This window comes from Tympanuchus pallidicinctus, unplaced genomic scaffold (assembly GCF_026119805.1).
Source record: "Tympanuchus pallidicinctus isolate F22 unplaced genomic scaffold, pur_lepc_1.0 scaffold8, whole genome shotgun sequence".
NCBI lineage: Eukaryota > Metazoa > Chordata > Aves > Galliformes > Phasianidae > Tympanuchus > Tympanuchus pallidicinctus.
This window is the reverse complement of record NW_026294802.1, coordinates 2,645,888-2,664,993: the sequence shown is the minus strand read 5'-3', so window position 1 is coordinate 2,664,993 and position 19,106 is coordinate 2,645,888. Positions and strand designations below refer to the sequence as shown.

The 19,106-nt window shown below is 38.0% G+C and overlaps 1 protein-coding gene across 4 annotated transcripts in view; it reads right to left on the bottom strand.

Annotated features, from left to right (window-relative positions):
• Window positions 1-19,106, bottom strand: part of MICAL3 (microtubule associated monooxygenase, calponin and LIM domain containing 3) — a 155,307-nt gene that overhangs the window by 84,477 nt on the left and 51,724 nt on the right. For 3 of the 4 annotated variants that reach the window (XM_052668224.1, XM_052668225.1, XM_052668223.1), the window contains exons 3-4: window positions 16,108-16,315; window positions 14,884-15,023 (exon numbers count right to left, since the gene is read on the bottom strand). In XM_052668224.1, coding sequence (XP_052524184.1) covers window positions 14,899-15,023; window positions 16,108-16,315 — 333 coding nt within the window. In that variant the 3' untranslated portion in view covers window positions 14,884-14,898. Of the gene's footprint in view, window positions 1-2,585; window positions 2,679-3,816; window positions 3,991-5,785; window positions 5,849-6,274; window positions 6,388-7,257; window positions 7,455-8,191; window positions 8,340-9,460; window positions 9,555-10,010; window positions 10,138-11,277; window positions 11,394-11,967; window positions 12,226-12,828; window positions 12,930-13,459; window positions 13,616-14,130; window positions 14,233-14,883; window positions 15,024-16,107; window positions 16,316-19,106 lie in introns of those variants that run through there. The other variant, XM_052668226.1, reaches the window with a different exon arrangement.

The window sequence follows — 19,106 nt, the reverse complement described above, 5'->3', positions numbered from 1 at the left end:
TGAAAACCACTTTACTCCTCTTCAAAAGACTCCTCAATAGAAGGCTTCCACTATGTGATACGTTATGCGGACTCACTGAAGGAAGGTTCTGCTTCTGAACTCTTGATACCTGTGCCAAACAAGAGAACCCTCTCCCATACCTTCATGAGCAGCTCTTCCTAAATCAGCTCTTTACAGCAAACACAAATGTTTCCTGAAGAGTTTGTCAGGAGCGATACCACTCCATTACAGCATCTCCACAACACATACAGGCATCCAGCACCAATTCCACTGCTGGTGATCTGTGGTGCAGGGAATAGCTTTGTAACTAGTGCTTAATGTTACCATAGAAGGCTGTTCCAGTACTGTAGTAACGCAGTCTCACAGCTATCAGATTCCACATGCCTAAGCAGCTAGAATTAGCACTCTCAGCAGTCAGCTGAAGCACTGCTTCAACAACAACTTCCTGCAGGATGGATGTCTGTACCAACTTAGCAAAACTGGCTATTTGGTTCACTGGATGGCTTCTAGCCTCTCCTGATCTCCCATGAATTCAGAATAAACAGTTCAAAAGGCTTTTGGATAGAGACAAGCGATGTTCTTCATTTCCCCAAAAGTCCTAAGGAACCTCTGGAATAGGGACATGAACTGTTACTTTGATCCTAATTTTGCAGACTGTGCACCTAGGAGATCCACTTTTACTCTTTCACATTTCACTGTCAGATGAAAACCACTGCAAAATCCAGCATGAACTCCGCACCAAGAATCAAGCATCTTCTGTTGACACAGTAGAGCTCACTGAGGTAAGATTAAGAAAATACTTCAGAGGCAATCGTGAGTGGAAAAGTACCCAAAGACAGCTGACAATGTCCTGTTAAATAAAAAAAAAGCTCTTGAAAAGTACAATAATTTGTTTTTTCCAAGGATCTGCCCTACATTGCCATGTACATGGAGATGGCTATCAATGTTGAGGGAAACCAAAGGACTTCTTTCTCTCCTGTTCAATAAACTGTATAGTTCCAAACAAGAACAAAAACAAGAATAAACTACTTTTGAGAAGAAAATCATCATCATAAAAATGAGAAACATAAGTTTGTCCTCTTTGATCAGTTACAAAAGGAAGACAATAAGAACTTCTGTGTTTCATCATAAAGACTAGATTACAAGGCCTTCATAAAGTTTCAATAGTAGGTTCAAAGACAACTCTCCAGGCTGCAGGGATGGGATCTTCCCCAAGTACAAAAGCACAAATCTTAATTCATCTGAACTGAGAAATACAACCAATGCAATTCAGTTTTCCTTTTATTGTAAGGTAGAGGGCACCACAAGCAGTGCTCATCAACTATACCAGTATTGTACAGCTGTCTACAATTCTTCTCCACCATTTCTCCCCTATATGGAGTTGCACTCTTAAAATCTGAAATCTGTCTTAATCATGGATGATGAGCCACTTGAAAATACTCATTAGATTATAAAGGAAATTTTGAAGAGAAGGTAGAAGAATAAACAAGTCAGAAAAACTAAACATAATGTTGACAGTCCTAATGACAACAATTCTCCTGCTTTGAGTCTTCTTTGGGAAAAAATCTTCTAGATGATAGCACTGAAAAGAAATCTTGGCACTGGCCATGATGTGAAGCACTACTTGCACTGAATACCTTAAGCATAAAGTATATCATGAATCCAAAAACATGCAGAAAAGTCAACTTCCAAAGTAGTGTTGATTTCTTCCTCTTGACTCCATAGTACGCACTGATAAAATTGCAACTAGAAAGAAACAGGTGCTTGTCTAAATTATGACTACTAGAAAAATATATCTCAGCACTCTAAAGAAACAAGAGTGTGATTTTCACAGGGAAAGATGGAAGCAGACCAAGCAGTAAGATAGGTATCCTGTTTGCCTGAGAAGACTGACTGTCACAAGCCTTCCATTTGAATTGTGCTGCTGAAAAAAAAAAAAACCCCAAGTAGTGACAGTGAGTCAAAACACATCAGAGAAAAAATAAAATATGATACCTATTGATTTTTCTTCTCTTGATCCATGTTCTGTCACTCTGTGTGGCAGAAAGTCTAAAATACACTTATACTACAGTACTACGGGAATTTGCAACACAATGAAGATGATAAAGTGGCAAGGAAAGCTGGGTCACAAAGAAAGGGAATCCACAGTAACTGAAAAACCTCTTCTAACTGGCAAACATGTAAGATTTCACGTGAATAGAAAAACTAATAACCAATTTTACTTTTTATACTAATGACAAGCTTCAATAATTACAGACTCCACAACACTTTTAATCTCGCTGGCTGCAATAACTGCCTACATGCTCTCTATTATTTTCCACAAGAATAATAAAGAAATATCTCAGACAATACAACACCTGCATCTGCAGGCAAAGTTTCTTATGAAACAACCACTGAAGCCCCAGAAAGCTAGAATAAGCATAACAGGCAGGCTTTGATTTTTATTCATAATAAATTAAACTGTTAAAAATAAGAGACTGGCATTATAAAGATTGGTTTTGCTGGAAAAGGATTGGTTTAAAAAAAGGACAGTGAGAGCTGGCATTGGGTGCAGGCAACAGATCACATTCAATCAATTTCTTTACCTGTTTCCACTGGGGTATAGGAGCTAGACGGCCCTGCTCTCGTCTGCTGGATGGTTGATTGTGAACGCGTTCTTGATAAGGCAGGACAGGTTGCTGCATGCAGGTTGCAGGGCAAGTGGGTTGGGAGCAAGGGGGAATGATACAACAGCAACAAAAATTTGAAGAAAGCCAAAGAAATGGGAGATACAATCAGACAGACAAACATTTAAGAAAAAAAAAAAAAGAGGGTAGGGGAGAATTCATTTAGCAAGTCATATATGAAAAGGGAAAAGACATTTTAAAAAAAAAAAAAAAAAAAGGAGGGGGAAATGCACATTTTTTGGACCTGCCCTTTGTCCCTTTGTTTTCATTTTTTCTTCAATTCAGCCTGGTTATTCAAGACAGCATGCAATGGCTAAGGAAACATTTTACTGGTAAACAATAGGATAAATGTCACCATTTTGAGATTATGCTGTGCTACTAACAGTGGTATGCAATGTAGCATATGTATACATAAATTCAACTTAAAGTAGTTAGATAAGATCCCATTCGCAATCTGGCCACAGCAGCTCTGAGTTTGACACAAGCTATTAAGATGAAGTAACCATTAGAGCAAGAACTCAGGCACTTAAACCATACTGAGCCTTATACTGCTGACACTGCACTGCTAGCAGTGTCTTGAAGTGACTCAACATAACTTCAGATATGACTATCTTGCAGTTGCAGTAGTTCAGATACTGTACTGAATAACCAGCAGTCGTCAGAAAGCCTCATTTGAATTGATATAAATATTCTGATTGTGAAGAACCTCCCAGGTATTTACCTGCTATGCTTATGTACAGGTAGAAAACTTAATCACAGTTCACAAGCATAAAAACACAACCTGATAATGAAAATCTTCAAATTAGAAACTAAATTAGAATTCTTAAAGGTTAGAAATGGGATTTTCCTGGACAGCTTTTCCATGAGCAATAGCAGTTATAAAAAAAACCTAATTACTTGTAAGATATTTTTGAATGAGATTATAAAACATCATACTGGCAGTAACAACGAAGTGGACTTTCATTAGGAAGTTCACTATCTCATACTCCTAAATTTAACTTTTTTCTCTATGGAGTAACCTTCACTCCTCCCTAGGGGAGCCTTTGCAGTAGAAGGGCACCACTAGCATCCAGTCTTGAGGAATGCATGTTATTACTCACGATTTTCTATCATGATTTCAAAATACGAGGATTTATTGACCATCTCCTACCTGTCTTCGTAATGTTGAGGACTGTACTGGTGCATTCTCCTCAAACTTGGCCAGAAGCTGGGTTGCCATGGACTTGACTTTGTTCTGATTCCCAATGGCAGCATCAATTCTCCTCTCTGTCAGGGCACTCACCAGTGTAGGTCTTTCTTCTCTGTAGCTTCGAGGAATGTCCTCCTATCAGTCAGTGAGATCAACATTTAACAAGTACATCCGAATCACCTTTTCCACTCTTGCTCTTTGCTGTACTAGGTTTCTAGGCTGTAGAAAACAAATCTGCCACTCTGCATTAGGATGGATACACTCTTGGCTGGGTAAGGAGCTGGTTGGAGGGCCGGGCACAGAGAGTGGTGGTAAATGGAGTCAAATCCAGCTGGCGACCGGTTGTGAGTGGTGTTCCCCAGGGGTCGGTGCTGGGGCCTGTCCTCTTCAATATCTTTATTGATGACCTCGATGAGGGCATCGAGTGCACCCTCAGTAAATTCGCAGATGACACCAAATTGGCTGGAAGTGTGGATCTGCCTGGGGGTAGCGAGGCCCTACAGAGGGATCTGGACAGGCTGGAGAGTTGGGCTGAAGCCAATAGGATGAGTTTCAACAAGGCCAAATGCCGGGTCCTGCACTTCGGCCACAACAACCCCAGGCGACGCTACAGGCTTGGGGCGGTGTGGCTGGAGGACTGCGTAGAGGAAATGGACCTGGGGGTATTGATTGATGCTCGGCTGAACATGAGCCGACAGTGTGCCCAGGTGGCTAAGAAGGCCAATGGCATCCTGGCTTGCATCAGAAACAGTGTTGCAAGCAGGAGCAGAGAGGTGATTGTTCCCCTGTATTCAGCACTGGTGAGGCCGCACCTCGAGTACTGTGTCCAGTTTTGGGCCCCTCACTGCAAGAAAGATATTGTGGCCCTGGAACGTGTTCAAAGGAGGGCAACAAAGCTGGTGAGGGGTCTGGAACACAGGCCATATGAGGAGAGGCTGAAGGAGCTGGGAATGTTCAGCCTGGAGAAGAGGAGGCTCAGGGGAGACCTCATTGCTCTCTATAACTTCCTGAAGGGAGGTTGTAGTGAGCTGGGGGTCGGCCTCTTCTCTCGTGTCATTAGTGATAGGACCAGGGGGAATGGCTTCAAGCTACGGCAGGGGAGATTCAGGCTGGACATGAGGAAGTATTACTTTTCAGAAAGGGTGGTCAGGCACTGGAACGGACTGCCCAGGGAGGTGGTGGAGTCACCGACCCTGGGGGTGTTCAAGGAAAGACTGGATGTTGTATTGAGGGACATGGTTTAGTAGGAGCTATTGGGAATAGGTGAACGGTTGGACTGGATGATCTTTTAGGTCTTTTCCAACCTTGGTGATTCTATGATTCTATGAAAAGCTCACATTTTAATTTTCTTTGGTATGCCATCAAAAGCTCTGATAAGCTTTTCTCATTTTTCCAACCTTACTTGATACATTTACCTACCAAAGACACCAAACACCCTCATAAATCCACTGACATAAAACAAATGGATATCATCACAACTTCATTGACAATTCCAAGCATTCAATTTTAGCTCATTTATATCTGTTTGGCTATAAGCACTTGATCTGAAGGACTACCTTGTGAAGCATACTGGATATGTATGCATTTTGCACTAACTGAGACTACAGATCCAATATGAATGAAACTTCCGATTCCTGAATGGCTTTACTAAATGAAGTTTTATTCTTGGTGCACTCATCAAATCAAAGTAAACTGCAGTAAAAATAGAAAATGAAGGAAATGCACATTTCATTTCTAGTGTATTCTCATAAACATCAATAAAGTATTTTCCCTACAAATAGAACAGAGAATAACCTTTGAAGAAGAATTTTAATTTAGAAATTCTCAAGTAAGGCCTACCTGGTTATAGAAAACAAAAGGATTTAAATGAGAATGAAGAATGTACCGTATATATTTTTCTTCTTTACACCTTTCTCATTGTAATACTTACATCCTCAGATTGGCTGGTTTTCCTCCTCTTTCCTGCACCGTCCAATTCCTTTTCTTTTTTGTCCTGAAAATAGAGGAAGGAAAACAAGGATAAAGACTCTTGTATATTTCTAGCCTGAGGTAAATGTCATCAGTGCGCTTAAGCTTTGCAACACAACTAATTAATTCTCTAAGGTCATTCTCCATCTGTTTAAGGAAAGAGTTTGTTGTTGCTGCTTCTGTTTGTTTGCTTTTGTTTGTTTGTTTTTCCCTTTATCCTCCTTAGGGATTTCTAGCATTCATATTGGAAAGTCTACCTGATTGAAGTATATCCCCAAATTCCTCCAAAAAGCCAAGATTTTAAGACTGAAGTATATCACAAACTGAGAATGCACATTACCAATGTAATTCTGCAATTATAAAAGTCATGCATTGTCAAGAGCTGATGAACATCTGGTTTTTGGAAGATACATGGCAGACAGACAGACATATTCATTTCTGTCATGGTTACCTTTGGAGTGCGTTTCCGAGATATACTTTGTCCCAGTTTACTGAGAAAAGAGATTGGAGATTTGGTACTGGCAATTAGGGCGGCCTTTTCTTCTGCATTCAGATCCACACTATCTGTAAGGAGGAACAGGTCGGAGAAGGAATGCCAAGAAATTATTTCTGAAGTGCTGTTATTAAATACATAACATAATGCTTTCTTCATTTTGCCAGAATCAATTCTCCCTCTAGGTTTTGTAACGACCCAGAATACTGTGTTTGTTCAGTTTCATATTTGAAGAGCATCATCGTCATCAGTATTAATAGAATGAGTTCAGAGTTTTGGAAATAATTCCTAATCGATAACACACTATATTTTTTAAAGGCTATCAAACATATCTTTTTTTCCATCAGAATTATATACTTGAATATCTTAGGAAATTATAAGATCATTAATAACAAAAAAAAAAAAAAAAAAAAAAAAACCAACAAAACAAACAAAAAAAAAATTACTGCATTTTTAAGACTTAGAGATGGACAATTTTTGCTTCTGTTAGGCAGGAATGAAAGACAGATTATAACTGAAGAATGTAATTGCCTCTCATTGGCCTAGAGTTACTCTCACTATTCATGGATGGTAAATAAAAGCTATAAACCTTGGCCAGAATTAGGAATTACCTACTAAAAAATTACTAACAAGGCATCTCACATTAATGAAGACTGATGAACCCCTAATAACAGCAAGAAAGCAGAGAAGTTGCCTAGTAGCACTGAAGTGACCTTAAACTTACGAGGACATCAGTTTGAATTAGTTTAATTCCCCGTTTTGCTCCTGATATTGCTAACATGGTTAGCAGCAATAATGATACCAACAATAAGAAGGTAACTTTTTGTTACATAAAGTTAGCGAGTAACAAGTTATACGCTCACGTGGAAAAAGCATGAAAATAAGACATACTCATTCTGCAGCTGTCTTTAAAGATCATAGACCTGCACCAAATTCCTTACCACTGGAAGGGATGGTGTCTTTGAACATCTCATAGAACTGCGTGAGGTACATCACCATGGAGAGTTTATCTGGTTCCCCGACAGATGCCATTTCCTTTCCAGTCATAATGGGAGATATTCCAAACTCTTTTTCAGCAATGTCAAAGGCCAGCTGGTTATTCTTCTCCACATTGTGTTCATCCAAAGAATCAAAGTCTCTGCAACAGGCAGGAAGAGGGTGTGCAATGAATCAAGTGGAAACCAGTCTTCTGAAAGGATTCAGGTGCTTTTTTTTAAATCTCTCAAATTTACTTGCCAACAAATTATTTTGTATTGTAGGGTTGATGAACTTTTCTCAAACTTTCTTTTTTTATTTGTTACTCTTTTAATAAAGAGTATTTTTTTTTCCCTTTTAAGGACCTACTGGTACCTCTGCCAGCCAGTGCTCTCCTGTTCTAGAATGGGGTAGCTATTTTACCCACTACAGAGTTTACAGGCACAACCTCTCTGTTCAGACAGTGAGTCACTACTTCTATAAGGGGCAGCCTCAACTTTAAAAAGAGTTACTGTCAAAAAGGAGATTATGAAGGCCTGTGTAGAGACTTGTTCACTAGAAATTTTTCTGAGCCCATCAACTGTTCCTGACTAATTCCACAGAGAGAAGAGTTTTTCTGACAATAAAGCATTCTAGTCTGTACCAATTCGAACTTTCATTTTGTCAAATCATCCATAAAGGAAAATGACAACATGTTTACCTTCATATTCATTAAGCTATTACAACCTTCCACTCCACTGGTGAATCACTTGTACATTAGCTTCCATCAAGCTTAATTGAATTCATTTCAATCCATTTCTTTATTAGTCACAAATGCATTGCCTCAGTCTCAGTAGTACTAGTTTGAAATAAAACTACTGTTCTGCTCTCCCCAAATCTTCAAAAGAGCAAATTACTTACATTAAGTCTGGGCGGTATCTGTGGATAATGGCACACAAAGCTAAGCCACTTTTCCATGACATCGTGAGATCTGTCACATTTACACCAGCATACCCATCTGTCTGCCTCTGGCACCAACTGAGCAATTTACTAGAGCGAGCTACAGACTCTGTAAGAAATCATGCTGTTAAGTAGAAATACACAAAATCTCTTTTCTGAATTGTAACTACATCATAAAAAATAGAAATCAACAAACAAAACTTTTCATGCAAAGGATAAGCTCCTTCTACAATGGGCAGCATGGGACACAACTAAACAGTAGCATTTTTTTTAAAGACTATTACATCTAATTTAGGTGCAAGAAAGGATTTATCATTCACTAAAAAGTATCTACCAAAGTTATAATTTGACATACAATTCACCCTAAAAGAGCCCAAATAATTATAAAGAAAATCACAAAGGCTTGTTTTAAACACAACCTAAAGACTATAGAGTAGTACAATATTCTCTGAAGCCCAGATACAGCGTTTCTAATGGAAGAACTGCAAAAGTACTTTTGCAACTCTTTATTTTCTATTGAAAGCTTTCCATTAGAAGTACTGACCTATTTTGACCTTGCCTTACTGCAAGATCTGACAAGATTACTGCCCAAAGGGATATGGTTGCAGGCCAAAGAACATATCCAAAGACTACGCAGATTTTGAGCAGCAAAAGGAAGTTCAGTAGCAAAGCACTATTGAGGGAGTCCCCAAACACCATCTGGATAGAATAATGCAAGTAAAGTGATGTTTCACTTAATTAAGCTAGGAGATGAGCTTTTCTTAACTAAAGAAAAGTATGACCATGAAAGACTGTAATAGACATACCTTCTGTTATTTTTATTAGAATTTTGGGTTTATGATTAGAGTGAATTCTATAGTATAGAATAGTATAGTATATACTATATACTATACTATTATAGTATAGTATATACTATAATATAGTATATGTACTATAGTAAGGATATTCTTATAGGATAAAAGAAATGAAGAAAATGCTTGTATAAGGAAATATGCTCTAAAATTTTAACAGCATTATAAAGGAGGGAAATCAGGCAAATAAAAGTATATTTGCACGTTAATTGAAACTTGAATGACTAGAAAAAAAAAAATCAGATTTTTGACAAAATAATTGCTTTATCTAAACCAAAAGAAGCTGGCTAAACAATACAGCACAGCCCTGTTACTCTACGTGCGCTGCACTGAAGCGGCATCTGAATATCAAAAGGAATGGAGCAGTAACCAGGCCTACCATTCCGAGTCAGCTTTGGTGTCCTGGAGTTCACAAAATTCTCTATTTCCAGGTGTATGTCTTTCAAATCTCCTGTATTATACAAGTGGCGTACCTAAAATGATACAGAAAATTACAAGTTACCAACACACTGCGTACCCAATGGATACAGAAAAGAGCAGGATGAGCAGCAGCTATCCCAAGGCAAAAGAACAAGTATTTTTATGTAACAGAAATCTCTAGCCCAGGAAGTCCTGAACAAGGAACAACTTGTCAGTACTGAACAGTCTAGCTGACTGATGCTGCTCAGTGGGTACAAGATTGCAATCATAAACTGGCACTAGAAAACGCAGGCAAAATCAAAAATACAACTGAATTTTTAAGCACACTTTTAAGACTTCAAAACTCTGAACAAAATAGGAATTTAGTAAAGAGGTCAACTCTGCATTTCACTGCTTCCAAGTTCTACCACCACAGTCAGGTCATTATCCCTAAAATACTAGCACAGTTTCACATAAGAAAAGACAGTGCAGAATACAAACATTCAGAAGCATCACTTCTCTCCAGTTACCTGCTGTGGTCGCAAGAAGTTGACGTTGATATTGGGATACCGAGTGGCTGGATCAATGCTATAATGGCTGAAGTTTTTACTCACATTCTCAGGGGTGGTCTGAGGCAGTAGTCTATAAATGCTTTCCCTTGGAAAAAGAAGAATAATCTTTTTATTTTGTGTTTGTTGAGTTTTTTTTTAAATAGAAAAGATGCAACGCTATTAATACTGCTAAATCAATTCTGAAGAGAAAAAACTTCAATAGCTAAAAATTCTTATATGTATATTTAAATTTGCAATATAATACAACTCCAAAAATCAGAAGGAAAGAATAATACACTGACCACAACTAAAGGGGTTCCCCAGCACAGGAAAACATTGACACTCTGAAAATGACTCAGAAAGAAGTCCTACCAAGGGAACTGGAGTACTCAGCCTGTGGGGAGAGGCTAAGGAAAGTGGATTTGGCCAGCGTGAAGGAAAGAAGGCTGAGGAGGGATCTTATTGCTCTCTGCAAATGTCTAATAATGTATGGCAACAACTGAAACATGATTAACTTCACCATTTCTCAAAATTAAAAAAGCAAAATATTAAATATTTAGCATGGAGTTTAAAAATTTATGCTACAGCTCCTAATAGAAGTTGCAGTTGTTTAAAATAGGTTCTTACACATTGCTTAAACTCCATTTTTTAAACACTCAAGGTCTGATTCTAAGCAATGACCTTATGTCACCAGAACAAGTCTCACCAAAAGATGATAAAAACATCAAGAACATGATACTCAAAGAAAGAAAAAAAGACAAGACATTCTTTGGCTCACATGAAACAAAGTGAATAATTATCTGAAATAAAAAACAGGTTGTAGCTTCTTTGAGAGAAAATTGTAAAAGATATTTACAAGATAAGAAGGGAGAGAACATTTTTTTATTTCTCTTTTTAAAGGCACCTTCATCTGGTTTGCTATTGCAATTCTTGTGACAGTAAGTTAGGCTCACTTTCTCTATGTTACCAGTAACACCAAGAAGAGACTCTCCACCTAATCAGTTTTGTACCACTAGGACCAAGAACAGCTGCAATATTTACTTTTCTTCTATTAATATACTTCAGTTTATCAGCTGCTATGGACATTTTTCTTTAATTCAGTTATAGCTACAAGCACCCTCTAAAAACAGCGGGAATCTGTATCTCATATTTTATCTATGTATTTATACTAGAAGGAACTAGAATAAATGACAAGATGTTGGAGGATTAGATTACAACTCAAAATGTAAGCATTTTTTTCTATTACCTCTCTGCAAGAACTTCCAAAGGACTTGCTCCGAGTGACCAACTTCGTACCATCCAAGCAGAGTCCATTGCAGCTAAAAATCCTCTCGCTATTCCAGTTCCCATTGGCCAAAATGGCTAATGTTATAGTTTACAAAAAGGAGACGAGAAAGAAAAAGCATCAGTTAGGGAAAGCTTTAAATTAATATCAAGAATATAGTCAGGGAATAATCTGCTGTGAAATTTTAGCTCAGTAATTAGCTTAAAGCTCTACTCCCACTGGGCTAGAGGAAGCCAGACGCATCATGTCCATGAGAGCTCCAATAGCCAAACTCTCCTCTATTTCCAACAACAGTTCATTGTCTAGAGTGCCTTAAAAGCTACTTTTCAATACTGTACTTTTTAACCAACTATAAAATGCTAATTATTAGCAGGCTTAGAGTAGGTTCCCATACAGAGTGTAATTGCCTCAATAAGAAGCACATGGAACAGATACAATTTCAGAGACGTTTCTGCACATATTTTCTTAAGCAAGATTGTTTCCATACTAAACATTCTGTTTTCCCAGGACTCCTACTCTTCATACAAATCTCTTACTTTGTTACACAATCAACAGCAGCACACCTCATAATAACTGTCCTATAGGCAGCGCATATTTCAGTGATAGGTGCAATGGTTTGTACTTATGCTTTGATAAGTCTAAAAGACAAACCTCCAAGAGACTGTCCCCAACCAGTGCCACAAGTAACTGGTGGCCGTTCTGCTCTCGCACCAGCGCTGCATTCTCTGATGCATACATGCACGTGAAGTCAAACATTGCCACATCTGGCTGCCCGTAGTGGTTGATGGCAAAGTCCAGTGACGGCAGCTGCTGATTAGTGGAAAAGTCAGCTGCTTCTCTGGCATAGTTTAGCAAAGCTTCCTGGTCCACGTTCTCCCGTGAGAGTAATAATTCCGTATCAGCATAATCCTAACAAAGAGAAACGAGTAAAAGTGAGACAGCCAAATCCACAAGGTTGTATATATATAAAAGTGGGCATGAAATTATATACAAATCCACTGATAAAGGTCTGCCCTTTCATTCTTACATTCCTAGCAATGTGTATAAGTTGGACAAAAAAATCTGTAAATACTACTGGCATTTCTGAGTGTGAAAAGCCAAAGAAACTTCTGAGCTTTTCACTTCACACAAAAGGAGCAAGACCTCAATCTTTTTGCATTCACTTACAGACAAACCACTTTTACATTTGCTTCTGTCAGAATTAGACTCTGGTAAACTTTCTTTACTCTGTCTTTTCATTATATAAATGAAAAGCCCAAATAAGCCAACAAAAGTTATTTCTGCATACTCTTTCTTAGCATGCTCAAAACCCCCACACTGACAAGTTCGGATGGTATAACATTCTTGTAACACTTCTAATGGCTGAAAATGCCTCAGAAGGGCATTAACCACAAATGTTTGTGTTCTAAAATATACCTGTATAATAACATAATGTGGTGCAAGAAGAGTGTTCTTTCAGTATATTGAAAGCAAAATCTCCCCAAATCTTAAAATATAAAAGTTAATACCCACATGTCGTATTACGCCTTTATCCAGCAAGCTCTGTTTTTTGGCAGTCATGACAAAGTAGTGTGTATCATCCTTATAGTAGACGATGTTCTCTAAGTCAATACCTTGTGACAGAACAAAAGATAATGAAGGAACAAGCAACAAATCAGCTCTATTGAAAGAAAGTAAACTGAAATTATCTGGTTAGAAGATCTTAAGAGAGAATGTCAGGCAGCCTCCTTCCACTCTTTCAATGAGTTTAAAATCTGTATCTTCGACAAAGCCAGAAACGGAGCATTTCTTTAGAAAAACATATTTATCATCACACTAAGTTTTGTATTCAGATGTGGAATGCAGGAAACAAAACTCAGGATTCAGGCTTCTCTTGTGAATGGCTCAGATTTCCTGAAAATCCTTAGGGAAAGAAGTTCTGAACAAAAATGACACACATCTGAATGATACAGATCTGCTTTGTACGGACGTACAGAACAGCTGTAAAAATGAGGGAAGTTAGATTTCAAAGAGAGACTGAAACGACTGTCTTCCTTGCGCACGGCTTTTGTTTACTGACTAAATATTGTGGTACCTGAGTTAGAGAAGTTGTAATAATAAGGACAAATAGCTTTAACTGGAAATTTGACAATTGCCGACATACCGGTGGCTTCTCGTAGATCCTGGAAGAACTTCTGGTTGAATATGAAAGCCACACCACTGATCTCTTCTACTTTGGCTTCAGCTGTGGTGTTACGATTGATGAAGTTTGCTGTGATAGCAATCGCTAGTTTACCACGGAACTCTTTTCGGCGAAACCCTACAGAAAAGATAAAGGAGCAACACTGAAAAACAGAGCATAGCGTCAGAGAAGGCTCAGCACACCCCAGACCAGTGCCCTCAAAAATACAGGAGGTTGGACCTGATGGATTATGAACTACTCCACCGAAAAAGCAAAAATTGCTTCATCTGAAAAAAATAAGTGTTCTTGGTTAGGAAAAAGGATCCCCGTTCTTTCTTATCTCTTTTCCTAAAACTGCAACACGCATAACAAATAGTAAGAGAAAATTCTCTACTACACAGTTGTACATTCAATGCTTTCAGCTCCTACTCCCAAAATTGAGTTGCAACACTATGCAACCAAGGAAAAATTGTGGGAAAGACTTCTGTGCCAGTGGATAGGAAGAGGAAAAATGCATAGATTTCTACACGGACTTCTTATTTCCTAGTCAAACGTCTTGATTTTTATTGGGATTTTGAATGCCACTTTTGTTCATATCTATTCTAATTTAAGAATTAGTTGTATTTTAAAGTGAATTATGGACACATCATTACCTTCTAAAGTGTTCCTTCTACCATCCCCTCCAATGATCACTTCAAATTCATACTCTGATACTGGATGGGTTTTTGGATGGACCAATGCACGCCAGCCTATTCCTGTCAATAAAGTCCAGATTAATGACAATGTAAAACAGTGCACATAGTAGAACAGACATATAAAAACACTTTCTGCTATCCATAAACCCTTTCTTACACAGTCAGTAAAGATATACCACAAGATAGCTATATTACTGACAGGGCTATTGCTGACTTTCATAAGCACTCTATGCATATCAAAGAATGCGCTACAGTAGACAGAGAGAGCCCCAGTAAACCCTCCCTGATTATCTTCCAGGAACGCTAAAACCTTTATTAGGTATTCAATTAACAGGATGCCAAAAGACAAGCAAGCCACCACTTCCCATAGCAATCAGACAAGAGGTTTCACAAAGATGCAAAAAGCATAACAAAGACCATTTGCTGGTATAAATATCCTCAGTAAACACAAATAAAGGAGTTGTTTTAAAAAGGTATTTCTTAATTGTAATAAACAGGCTTAAATATGTTAGGAGACATTAGGAACTACTGTGTCTTGGATTAATTTTGCTAAGTACTTCAGGTGATTTTACTAGAAAGAAGTAAGCTTACAAAGAAGTCAAGCAAAAGTCCGTTGAAGATAACTGCCATTAATGGAACATGAGAAAAGGAGGAGTCATAACATTAAGGAGCAAGAGTCTATGTATCTGACCATAACTTCCCCTTTCTCTACAACCCATTTCAACACTACTTGCTTTCATTTTCCTGATCCTCCGGAGGGTAAACAAGCCCTTGAAATTCCACATTGACATGGATTTCTATTCCCAAGATCAAGGCAACCTTCAAAAGGATAAGCTGGAGTTGACGGATACCTGAAAAAAAACAATGACAAAAAAAATAGCAGAAAAAGGAAAGAGTACAAGTACACACACCTCCCTTTGACATTACTAATAAATTGATTTAAAGGCTAGTTGTTGCTTTCTTCTTCCCACTGTGTTCTCAGCACTTCACCCAGGCAGCACTGGTGGGTAATAACACGGCATAAGAAACTCCCATATAGCAGAAACTGCAGCCCTTCTCAAAGAAGGGAAATACTTTTTTAATGTTTCAGTCTCAAAATCAGCAACAAGGGAAACAACTAGAATATGCACTGCTGGAGAGGAAGAGAAGAGAGCACAAGCAGGACTGTCTTTCTGTTACAGATGGTAACCAGCTATTTGATCACCTTGTAATACTGAGATGTACCTTAATGCTAACACCATTGGGTTAGGGAGGGAATATTAAGTTACTCAACACCTCTTTCCACTTAAGTCAGTGTCAGTAACAGGTATGAAAACGACTGTGTGCAAATCTGAAGGAATAATACTAATTTTAAGGAGGAAACCTCATTGTCATATTTCAGATATTGAAATGAAGAAATACTCCAACTAGAAACTACATTTCAACTGTGCTGAGACACAAAAGAAGACAATATAAAGTATTGGAAGAATAAAAATAAAGGGAAAACAGAAGAGAACAAGTTGCAAGACTGAAGTGATAAGGGCCTTTCTGTTTCTACCAGTCATTTTTCCTCAAAAAAGAGCAGCTTTCACATTGAACAAGAAGTTAAGTCTTATCTACTATGATTGTGCCAATTTATACTTCCATTTACGCCCTGAGGTGAACACAGACTGATGGGCACTAGCGTGCTTGGAAAGTTTTTTTGGAGAAAAAAATAAATTGAAAAATGGCAATTTTTGCCCTCAGAAAGCAGAAGATATAAAAGATAACAGGTACACTAAAAGATATATATTACATGTTTGATCATGCCATGGCACAATCTATTTCTTTCGTTATATACCATGCTGACACAAGAGGAGTGACAGGTGCAGGATGCATTTTCATGAGATGCTCCATGCCTCAGCCACCTCACCCTTCTCAACAAGTGCTGCCATGACAAGCAGCAGCTGTACTTACTGATATGGTCTATGGATCCTGCACAGAATTTGCCATAAAACTTCTTGGCGCCAAGACCCCTCAGGTCATGTATGGTGAATGGCCACAAATGCAGAACGTTATTGCGGGAAAAGGCATCCCTCTTCTCTATGACCACCACCTTGGCTCCCAGGAATGACAGGTCGATGGCTGTACGAAGGCCACAGGGTCCAGCCCCAATTATCAGACACTGCAAAAGAACCAAACACAAAGTAACTGTACGATTCAAAGAGGAAAAGGGTATTTTCAACCCTTCTTTTAAGGGATTAAGACCATAACATAATGCTTTCCAAGCTATATAAGCACCTGGAAAGCAGCAATATTTCTGAAGCAGCAATATTCTGAGAGAATATTTCTCTCTCCAGTTCCAACCACGTCTTTTCTGTTTTTAAGAAAAGGTGAAGTAGCCTTTTCTTCTCATCTCCCAAAGCCTGAGTTAGCCTTTTCCAGAAAATCTTCAGGAACGCTGGAAATTCCTCATCAACACTGAGCAGCACAGCAATGGTTCAGGCAGATAAATGCAAAGTTTTTACACACATGATCATTTAGATTAGCAGAGACAGCACTCTGACTTATACCCATGCTGATGTTTCTAGTATTGAAGCAAAGGAACCTCCAAGGTAAGTAAATACAATGTAAAACTGAATTTCGTGTAATTAGACCTTTTTTAATCAAAATACGTTTTCTTCACTTTAACCTTTTTCATATCAAAGGTATTTCATCTTCCTCCATCTTTCTCCACTCTATTCACAAACACTTTTAGAGGCTAATAAATGACTTGAGAAACACTTGCATATCCAGTGCTGGAAGTACTTCTGAAGAAACAAAGGAACACAGCAAGATATTTTATTTTGAGAATAAAAATCCAAGATACTCAACTGCCCACAGAAACTGAAGTCCACAGAGAAAGCTGGCCTGTATGTGTGTATTCACATTAATACAGTGCATAGTCCATTTTGCCATATCAATTTTGTACTGGTTTTCTATTGATTATGAACCAGACACACTGGGTAAAGACTCACCAACGTGGTGATTATTTCTGCCACGTGAATATTTTCCAGATCCCTAAGAATCCTTACAGCTGGAAAACAAAGCTCCTTAAGAAATTCTTAAGTATGCTAAAACTTCATCAGAACCTACTCTTCTGATTACACAGCCTATCCCAAAACAAAGCTCTTTGTTCTCTGATAGTCCCCATAAGCCAGTTTGTACAGTTCCCCACATTTTAAACTTGCTGTTCACTGGGGTACAGATTCTTCAAATGATGTGAAAATGCAAATACAAAGCCTAAATGATAAATAAAAGAGTACAGTTTGCAACAGTAAAGAGTTAACAACTAACATGCAAATGCTCAACAAGGCTACTGTATAAGATAACAATGCATATAAATCTGAGGGCAGAGATACAAGTCCAGAGAAAAGGGAAGGGAAGGATAACAGCAGTTTATTTAGTAGCTTTGGGAACTGGAAGGCATAAATACAAAATGCTAGCCCGACCACTGAGGTATTAGCAGTGCAATTAAAAACCAGACTTACATTCTGAACAGGTGTCCAAGTTGTAATTTGTTAAAAAAGCAATAATCAATTAGGAACTACTGCATTCTTCCAATTCAATATTGTTTTCTTTGTGGTTAAGTGTAACTCTCAAACACCACTTAGTCTTTAATTTTTTAACCTTGTAAGAGAATGAGCCAAGTGTGTCATATTTAAACAGGTAATTTATCTAGCTTTACATGTTCTGGATCTAAAATACAATACACAGCAAAGCAATTCACGACAAAGGTTGCCACCTTTTTTTACCTCTACAAAAAAATTAAGCGGTGTTGTTATAAAACACAGCAAGCTTTCAGCACAATTAAAAACAGAAGAAAAGACTCTGTCCCCTTTTTTACCCCTACTGACTCTTCCAGTTTCAGATCTCTTGTAGAAACCTAAGTTGTGATATTTGCATGGGCGGCGATAAGCATGAAACCTTAATCATAGCCAAGTAACTGTCGTCCCTTCTTCCTCTGCTCCACAGTGACTCCAAGCAACTGCTACAGCTCTGTGCACTGAAGCAATCTCACTCCTCACTATCATTTCTTGCTCAAGATCTAAGTTATATTCAGTTTCCAATAACAACACCACGGTAATGTAACATTAAATGCAAACAAATCCTGAGTTCTCCAGTTCTCAAGTGGAGAATTACCTTTCTGTTCTCTTTTGAGCTGCTCAAGCTAAATAAATAAAGGGGCTAATATAAATTTTCGGTAACTATTTACATTTGGACAAATCATCACATCCAAGTCTTGTTTTCATGAACTATACCCCCAACCATCTGAATTCCAGTTAACCTGGACACTGGCCATGTGCACCAAGTATCTGGTCTGGCTGGGACGCTTCAGCCCAGCACGACTTTAAATAGAAAAGCAGCAATTAAACTCTAGAGAATGAGATCTTCATATGATCAAGTACAGAAGCTGACTTTACTAAAGAAATGACTGACAGCAGTTTTAAGAATATGGGTAGAATTTGATCTTTGTTTTAAATTGTCATTTCCACACACCCACCTTAATTTCTGTGTTGTATTTTTTGTTTAAATCAGTGTTTGCAAATTACATTAAAAATTAGGAATATAAAACTGAGTGAGATGGGAAACATCAAATCAGAAATGAATCAGTTCTCAAAAGGCCTCCACTTTGAATAGTTGTGTTTACCTCCTACGAATTACAAATTTATTGGCAGAAGCTGTTAGGGTCAGAAGCAAGTAATTAACAGAAATATATGAAAAATATGAAAAAATACACTTGAATATCATTTCTTTACATAAAAAAGCAACAAGGTTTGTAATTAGTGGCATACAAAAATCATTTATCATAACAAGTACGTATTCTTTAAGATGTACTAACAAAAAATAATTTTTGAAACAATTTCCTTTCCCCTCAGCTGGCTGATTTCAATACTCAAAATGACTCGAATCTCAAATCAACAGTACTGCACGTT